This window comes from Lathamus discolor, chromosome 3 (assembly GCF_037157495.1).
Source record: "Lathamus discolor isolate bLatDis1 chromosome 3, bLatDis1.hap1, whole genome shotgun sequence".
Lineage (NCBI taxonomy): Eukaryota > Metazoa > Chordata > Aves > Psittaciformes > Psittacidae > Lathamus > Lathamus discolor.
Genome location: NC_088886.1, coordinates 136,989,021 through 136,998,455, shown reverse-complemented (window position 1 = coordinate 136,998,455; position 9,435 = coordinate 136,989,021). Strand labels below are relative to the sequence as shown.

Here is a 9,435-nt window from a genome sequence, read left to right as displayed (position 1 = left end):
CTGCATCCCTTGCTCATGGACTCTCAGCCTTGTCTGCTTTCCCTACCGGCAGCCCCAGAGGCATGCTGACTGCTGCTGGTACCTGCAGCCTGGATCAAGGAGGGGGCACTGCTGAGTGCACCGCAACCCGACTGTGCAGGAAGAGCCCGAGGGCAAGTGACTGCCTTGCTGCAGCCACATGTCACCAAATGGTGACAGGGCCACCCCCGTAACACCCCGTCCCCTCTGTGAAGGACAAACGCTGCACACTCTGGATAGGCAGGGCTCTGCTATTTATTGAGCTCTAGGTTTGTATGTACATCCACTTACAGTGCTTGGTTCGGTGACAGCGTCACAAGAGGATGTGTGTCAGTGTCTTCCCCAGCTCAGCCTTGGGTGAGGGCTGACCCCATGAGAGCAGCTTCCAGTCATGGCCTGGGATTCTCAGGTCATCCTAGCAAGGGCACCCTGGGGGGGATGAGATCTTCTATAGCTGAGCCCAGAGCAAAAAGCTGAAAATCCCAGAGGTTGCGGAGGCAGAGGCAGACTCATTCCCAACTCTGTCACATATCTGCTGAGCCTCAGCCTAATGGGATAGGCAAAAAGGAGGCACATGGACAGCTGGGTGGACAGCAGCGATGTTGGGGCTGCACCTCAGGGAAGCAACTCAAGCCTCCTTTAGATGAAATTCCCTGTCCCCAGAGGCAAGATCATCTAGCAAGGGCTCCCCACATCTACAGACGAGTGCCATGTGCTGCAAGCCATCGCTGTTGTTTCTTTATTGGAGAAGCTGACTCCTTCTCTGTGCCCTGTCCTGTTCTCAAGCCAAGTGATTTTATGGAGTCTGCTTGCTTGCCCAAGCCCTGTCCCTTTGGTATGTACACATTTCTACACACTTGCATGGCAGAAAGCAAATTAAGTGTCTGGCTTAGCTGATAAAAACCAGACAATTCCCTGCTGAGGCAAAGTATCTCCTGTCAGGAGAAGCTGGTGCTCCCAAGGAAAACATACTGTCTTCACCGGGTGCTGCGCTCAGCGGGTGGCCAAGGACACAGCTTTCGGTTTCCCATGCTCATGGCAGGTAGAGATGAAACATGAATGCAATTAACACGTTAGCATGAAGAAGCCTTGCCTAAAAATGGTAGTAAATGAGCATGACGTTCACACTGCTCACACTAACCTAACAAGGCTAAGTGGGACTAGGCACTTCTTTTGCAAACAAAACTCTATTATCTAGGGAAAAACAAAAGTGGATCTGGGATGTAAGTAACTTCTCTGCTTCTGTCTACCAAGTCAGGCCAGATCCTAACATCACTGCTGGGAGCTGAAAATGCAGGAGCAGGGAATGGGTGTTTATGCTGCGTATTCCTGAGTTGGCAGCCAGACACAGCACTCAGAACAGGCTCCGCTGGCCCTGGGCACCTCTGAAACACTGGCTCTGGAGCAGAAAGGCCTGCCTGGGCCCCAGAGCATCATGCCAGAGCTCTTCCTTAGGAAGTCCTCAGCAGACTGTTGCTGAAAGTTGCTTGGTGAAGACAGGAGGGCAAGCGAGAAAATGAAGAAACTTCTTCTCCAGCTGCATTTTAATCGTGTGCTACACACAAGGGAAAAATGGGGACTTCTTAGTTCATGAAGGTCACCAGGCACTCGCAAACATGTGCAAGGCAGACGGTCCAGTGAGGAAGGGAAGGATTGTCACAATGCAGTCTCTGATGGGCAGTAAGGAGAGTGGGGAGAGGGAGTCAGCCTGTCCTCTGCCCCTTGAAAATGGAATATCCCAAAATGTCCCTCAGCCTTAGAAAACAGCAGAGATGAACTGGGCTACTGGAAGCAACAGCGACCCCAAGCAGAGCTGGTCTCCGGTTACAACAGGACCCTGTAAACCAACAGCCTTGGAGGCAAAATTTCTCCTTCTCCAATAATCCAATGGCTTAGTTCAAGTGACACCATAAGGAACCAGCAATAAGCAGGGCCTGCTCCTTGGGGAAACTGTTTTATACCCCAAAGCCATTCCCAGTGGGCTTTGATGTGCATTGCAGGAGGGCAGGCTAACTCAGGCTGACAGAAAAGAACAGCCCTCACCTGGGATCAGGAAGCTTTCCCCATAGAGCAGGCAAGTGATCTCAATGCAGAACTGTCTCACACAGCTGGACTGACTGGCTTTATTATTTTGGTTGTGAGCTCTCCCCAGCTCTGCTACAAAGCTTTCCAGTGCATCTTCCCTGAGGCTGTGGAGGGAATCCCTATTGCTACGTCACAGGAATGGCTGCCCATTCCCATTGCACCTTATAGAATTGCTTCCTCCTCCTCCTCAACATGCCCATCACTCTCTTCAGCCCCGTCCTGTTGAAACGTATGCCTTTGGGAACAAACACACAGCAGCAAGGCTCTCCCCTAAAAGAAATGCAGTCCCTTCTGCAGGCGCAAGGCAAGGGGCGACTGGCTGCAGATCTGTAGCGTCCCTGCCCAAACAGGCCCATCTCTGGTCAGCCCCGCGCAGTGGCAGCGTCCCCACTTCAAGAGATCGTAGAGAACTCCTTCAGCAGCAGTTCCTGGCTCAGCGTGTTGAAAGCCAGGTTCTTCCTCACGTTGATGCTGATGGACCGAACCTGGCAGAGACAAAACGAGATGTTTTAGCCAAGGGATTCCTCCTGGCTCCCCACAAGCATGGCAACTTTGATGCTGTTGACCTCTAGGTTCAGCATGAAACTGTTCTGCATGCTGTTACAGCCCCAGAGAACTTGCTGCATCCAACTCCCACTGCAACTCCAGCTTAGTAAGAAATCCCTGAGGATCCTGGAATAACAGAAATGCCTATAATGACATCCCAGCAAATTCCAAATGAGAGAGGGATGGGAGAGGATGCTCTGTTTGGATACATAAGCAATGATAGCTTCCTGCTGTGGGGCAAAGCGATGGGGAAAGTGAGCATTTCCAGGTTGCAGCTGGAAGAGCATTTTCTACCAGAGCCCACTGGTTCTGCTCCAGAACCTGCAGATCCAAAGATACAGAGTCAAGGAAAGGACAGAGGCCATGCTACGATGCTGTAAACACAAATTACCACCAAGGCTGGCAGAAACCCATGGGTCCAGGGCCAGCTGTATTTTGTGCTGAGTGCCTTACACTTGAAGCTGGCTCACTGGCTGTCTCTGAATAAGTGACAACTTTATCTCTCAGTGATGCCCAGACTTCTGGTCACCTGCAGAGTCTGTGAAGAGCAGCTGGACAGCCCTGTTGTGCAGCAGCTTCCCTTCCCTTCCCCCGTCATGCCTGCAGACTCACTGGCTGAACACACAGGCCCCAGACCGGGCTCAGTCCCAGCGGCACTCGGCAACAAGAAGACAAAGTCAAACATCATCTGTGTCAGCGACTGTGTGCAGCAGTGACAGAAAGCAAAACTGACACAAGCTCATCCAAACAACGGGATTACAGTTCCCAGAGACTTGGAGCCTGTGATAATAAGGTTGTTGCTGACCTGGTTAGTGTTTTGTGCTTTTCAAAAGCACTGAGGGATGAATTATATAGAAGCAGAATGAGGAATCCAACAGTGGGGGCTGGGAAGCAAGTTAGCACTTGCTGCACTGGTGAGAAAAAAAGAGGGAAGGTTAGAAAGCTCCCCAAAAGACAGGAATTGTACGAGTGGGAAGGAAATCAAGACATGAAAGGTTAACAGGGATACCTGTGAAATGAACCCCAGTGAACCCCACTGCACAGACCTCAGCAGCTCAAGCAAGCCAGCAAAGATGTCTACACTTAAAGAACACTTAAGTTTCACGGTGTCTCCAGAAACAACAAACTCTCCTTCATCAGGATGCTTGGCAGAGACCCCATGTGTCTTTGTTTCCCTGGAGCACCCTCACCTCTCTTCTCTAGACGTCTTTTGACTTACTCCATACTGACATAGTTTGGGATCACGTCTTGTAGGATAACCCACTTTAACATAGATTATAGCAAGTTGTCTCCAGAACACTGGTTTGCACTGGACCGTCTCCCTCTCAGGAAACAGGAGCCCCACTAGCAGGATTTGGTCTCAGTCCTACTGAATGCTCTCCACTCCAGTGCTCAGCAATCCAGCTCCAGAAGGGAACAACATGGCTAAACAGATGAGAGACCTCTGCCCTAGGGAGTGTGACTGCCTGTAGAAAAGGGGCAGATGCTACGTGCAGTGTAAGCCAGCATTGTTATTCTATGAGCATTTCTATGGGCCCCAGCAACAGAAAGGACAAGCAGAAATGAGCTCCTGGCCTTATGAACGGCTGCCAGGGACCAGGCACCAGCGGTAGAAGATGCCCAACTTGTCTATACATCAAGGTGTCCTACATGGCAGCAGTCTCTACAAGTCCAGAAAGGGAGGCTGGAGTGGCGCATGATGAAAACATAGGACTTAGTGAAATTGTAGCCGTGGGCTAGACAGAGCACCAGAAATTAAGCTTGTTTAGTTTGCAAAGAGACAGTTTAGGAAGAACAGAGCAAACACTCTCCAATATGTAAAATGAGGTCAGAAAGAGAACAGTGAGTAATATTTTTCTGGCTCCCTAGGGACGGGGCAAGAAACACTCAAGACAAAGAAGATTTACACTGGAAAAGAGGAAATACTTTTAAACCTATGGGCTGTGAAGCAGTTGAGTAGATCACCTGGGGAGCTGTTTTCACTTGAAGACAGCTTCAGGTTTCAGGAGGAGCTTAGACACAAACTTTGGTCAAGAGCAGTCTAGTTGGCTTCAATTTGCTTTAACACAAGCTGGGGGAACACTTCTACCAATCTCTGCCCAGCATTACCTCTGCTGTGAGAAAGCAACAGCTCTGAACCAACCAGCTTAAAAGGTAAGAATAGCACAAATTAGAGTTAAATCAAGTTATCTCTGGCACCAGGGCTCAGGTCAGGAAGCCAGAGCTCATCTCCCTTTTGGGATTGGAAGACCAGACAGCGACACAGGGAGGTGTCAGCTTGTAACAAGGATAAACTTCAGAAGCTTCCTGCAGTCTGGCTGAGCTGCTCCATCCATGAGGCTACACCCCAGGACTCCTCCTAGCTCCTGGTGCAGAGGGCAGCCCAGGCCTGGCTGCCAGCCTGGAAGCTACCAGAACCCTCTAGAGTGGCTTACACAAGCAGACAAAAACAGCCTTGGAAAGTAAGCTCAGAGCTTTGACAGCCATTCTGCAAGGAAGTAAAAGCAGAGCACGTGTACTCTCTTGCTTCTGCATGGAGCACGCCGGAGCACAGTAGTGGCAGGAGAGCCTTTAGAATTGCTTTCTCCCTAGTAGGAGCTTCGATCACATTTAACACACAAACTTGGCAGAAATGGGAAATGCACGAAGTGCTGACGTCACCTAAAGAACAACAAGCAAATGAAAGAATGGATGTAGTGGTAGCATTAACCATGTGAGGAAAACAGTATTCAGTTCTAGTTTCATGTCATTATAGCTGGACGGGAGCAACACTGTACAGACACTCTTACTTCACAGCAAGTCCCATCAATTAAACCTGTTTCAAATCAACAAGCAGCTCTTAAGAAATTTGTACAATGGGAGGAAGGTTTACACTGACTACTACATCTAATTAGAAGTCAAATTAGTGTAATTTCCCCTGCAGAAATCAACCCCTAATCAGGCTATTTTGAGACTCTGCTGACACCCATCCAACTGCAAAGACAGTGAATGTTTTAGAAAGATGCTGAATCTCTTTCCACACATTCCTCCAGCTGCAATGTGAGGGTCCAAAAGCTCACATCCAAACCATTCATTCTATCAAAGCAGTACAGACCTCAAATGCCATCCCTGAGGGTTCAAAGGAAAAGAAATAAAGTGTTAGAAAACTTCCTAACTTCCTTCCTTTAGCCCCTCAAAGGCAGCACAACAGGCCAGAAAACCCAGTTGATAAAACACTCCACACATCACCTTCCACTACAATGTGGCTGCAGTATCACAGGCCTTTGAAAGCTTCTTTGAAAAGGGAATGTGAGAAGAAAGCAGAGTTTTCTTTGGGATTAGCAAGAAAGAGCAGCACTGAGGCAAAGCCAGAGAAGCGAAGCAGTGCATTAGCAGAGGATGTCAAAGGAGTGAGAACGAGGTTTTTAAGCATAAAGGAGTCAAGAGAATGGCTTGGGGAAGTTTCTGCTCACCCACTTAATGGGAGCACAGAGAGATGAAAAGGCAGCCGAAAAGGAAAATGGCTCCTGCGTGTCATTCCCCACCAAGAAGGATTTGCTTTAATGCAATCACACAGACACAGGTAATAAAAGCAGTCAGAATCTGGAAGCAATTATTTGCAAACAGATCCTGTTCAGGAAGACCTGATGGGACCAGCATGAGTTTGGAAACCATGCTGGAAACCTGTAGTTCACCACCAGACCTGCTCTTTTTGCAGAGCCTGTGAAGAAAACTGCAGCAGCTTCACTCTGACACCTCCACGAAATCCTGCGAACCTCAGCTGTTAAACACAATGCATTGGGCAGGGGGATATTATCCAACATCAGACCAGCAATAGAAGACAAAGTAAAGATTAAAAAGCCTTGCAAAAAGGAAGTCAACTACACGGTTTGAAGAGGATATAGAGAGGACAGGGCAGACTAGGTCCTTTTAGATGAGTTGTTCAAACAATTAATAGAGCCATCAGTTACTGTGCACCTAGAGGAAAAAACAGCATGGAGGACAGAAGGCCATCTGGGTTTGTTGAAGACAAATCATAGCATATCAGGTTGATTTCCTGCTGCGTTGGGGGAACAGCTTAATGGAATGCAGGGGATTTTCTATAGCTGTGAGTAAAGAACATTTAATAGGGTCCCAATTCTCAGGGCATCTAGAGAAATGTGGATTAAACAGATTCACAACTGGGTCAAATCAGCACATTTAGACAGTAATTATTCAGGCTTTCATATGCTCTTGAGGAGAGGGTCTCAGGGGTATCTGAATGGGCAATATTCAGAAGGGAGGTGAGGAGGGGTTGGTTAATCTAAACAGATTCTTAAATGATACATAATTGGGATTTTGGGAAAAAAAAACCTAAATAAATCATTGGGCTAGGAAGAAAATAATTTTAGCTGAAGTGTTTTGTAGCTGTGATGATCTTACGACTGAGAATGTCATTTTAATCAATTGGCATGATCAGCCTGAGCTTCTGCTAGGCCAAGTGGAAAGTGGGGCATGCAGGAAGCAAAGCAGTCATGTGGCTGGGGAAGGAGATGCTGGCTGAGGAGGGCAGGAGCCCTTGGGATGGAACAGATGACAACAGAAACACGAACATGTGTTATTTCCAGGGTAACAGTAACGGGGGAAGCCTGTGTCACAGGAAGGCTATGGCCAAATTTCTTTGCATGCATTCCAGATATGGTATCAAACAGCAGGCCAGAGAGATAAAAACAAGCACAAGAGCACAGAAAAATGGCATGAAAGTGATTGCAAGTGTTTTTGCTTGCATTCTACCCAATGGCAGTGCTGAAATGACCCAAAACATTAAAAAGCATTCTGTAGAAGGAAGCAAAACCAATTCAGGCATCCTTGCTCTGGAGCAGAGTAGACAGAGGGAGGCATAACATTCCCAAACTCATGCAGACTCGTGACAGAGTGGGCAGGCATCAATTACTCATCAATCAGCAAGGTCAGAGATAGGAGAGAGAATCAGCTCTCAAACTGGTGAAGAAAGCTGCCAGAGCTGGAGATCTCTCCCTTTGCTGAAGCCATAATGATTCAAAAGTGAAGAAAACCAGGCTCCCCTCAGATACCAGCCACTACAAAAGCTGCCTCCCTGGTGATGCAGCTCTTGGACAAGAAAGTTGTGTCAGGGTAATCTGGAGCAGGCTGAGCAAGCTGGTTTGCTAAAGAATATAACTACCAACCCAAACTATTCAGATTCAATTTTGTCTTCACTATATTATTTTTTGGGGGCTTCCTACCATCAGTCTTCTCCTCTGGCAAAGGAGACAGTTGTAGGGAATGCCTTTGCTTTCTTTGCTTGGGAACCCTATTTTGTGAGTGATGAAGAAAAGCAATGAGCAGGCTTATGTTTCACCAGCATCGTATATTCTGCTCAGTCCCATACTTTGTGGTCCCCCTAACAAAATCAAAAAGGTGAAGTTGCTTTGTGTGATAAACCCAAGGTGGGAGCTGTTAGCTTCTCCACCATGCAAATTTACCACCACAATGCACAGTGGATCTCCATGGCAGAAGGACAAAGACTGACTGACTGGTTGCTGGCCTGAGCAGTCTGAGGGTTCCTCCCCAGCCATGTATGGTGGGAAAGGGAGCTGCAGGGCACTTCCAAACCTGTTGAGACATGCAGTGCCTGTTCAGATCCTATTCCTGTTCCATCTTTGGAGGCAGCCCAATGGAGTAACAGGGCTGCCACTGCGTAGGCTGTAAGCAAAGGCTTTGGAAAGGGGTTGTTGACTCTGGAGAACCAAGGCATCTTACCAGCTCTTTGAAGAATGCAGCCTCTTTATGCTGCTCTGAGTAGCGCTCGTACTGGTCCAGTCCGTCCTGCAGTTTCAGGGTCAGTGTGTCATAGTTGGACCGCACCACTTCCAAAACCTGCCAGAGACAGCCAAATACAGCACAGAAGTCAGCATCCACAGACACCTCAGCATAGGAGGAGCAAGGCTGAGGTAGATCACAGCTCTGGCACATGTATCTGCAACACACATGGCTTTAACAGCCAATATTTAGCTCATGGCTAACAACACAGAGGCGGGCGCTAAAGTCTTCCTAATGCCAGTAAGGAACAGCTCTCAAATTCACAGAACTTCTCCATTCATGAGAACAGTGGATGAGCCTGTATCTGTAACAGCAGCAGTTTTCCAGATACTATTATGTCACAAAGAGAAATAGACATGATCTCATTAAACTAAGAAGCTAATTACCATTTGGACACCCAAATGTAACACAGCAGGCACCATGCAAACACAGGTTTGCCTGACCCCATGGTCTTTCCAGAGCTAGTTTTGCCAGCAAACCCTCCTCTGGCTTTCTCATCACCATTCCACAATCTGCTAAACCACCAGCTTCTACAGCTGTTCAGGTCAGCTTCCACACAGAGCATTGCGCTTCTCTCCTAATAGAAACAAGCTTCTGACAGGCACCAAGATAAGACCATCCATGGTACAGACTCTGGTCTTGGAAACAGATGGAGACAGAAATCCTGGCCTTCCTCCTGCCCAGGAGGTATTTTATTATCTACTTTCACTGCAACCAAAGCACTCCAGCTTCTATTACTGCCTTACTCTGCTCCCAGCACTGGGATATACTTGCAAATTCATAGTTACACATCTCTGTCCTATTGAACTATTTATTTTCCTAACTCAGGAGACCAAAAGGGACTCCCAAAACACCTTTTAGTTTCAAAGCATTGCATGGACAAACACATTTCTCACAGCATTTGTGAGATGGTAAGTCATGATAATCTTCCTACCAGGAACCACACAGCTGAGCATTCCTGGGTAAAACATATGCTTGAAACAATTC

The 9,435-nt window shown here is 47.8% G+C and overlaps 1 protein-coding gene across 3 annotated transcripts in view; it reads right to left on the bottom strand.

The window, feature by feature from the left end:
* Positions 1 to 255: 255 nt before the first annotated feature.
* ARMH3 (armadillo like helical domain containing 3) overlaps positions 256 to 9,435 on the bottom strand; it is a 134,937-nt gene continuing 125,757 nt past the window's right edge. For all 3 annotated transcript variants that reach the window (XM_065672088.1, XM_065672087.1, XM_065672086.1), the window contains 2 exons: positions 8,389 to 8,505; positions 256 to 2,588 (listed from right to left, as the gene is read on the bottom strand). In XM_065672088.1, coding sequence (XP_065528160.1) covers positions 2,496 to 2,588; positions 8,389 to 8,505 — 210 coding nt within the window. In that variant the 3' untranslated portion in view covers positions 256 to 2,495. The remainder of the gene's footprint in view (positions 2,589 to 8,388; positions 8,506 to 9,435) is intronic.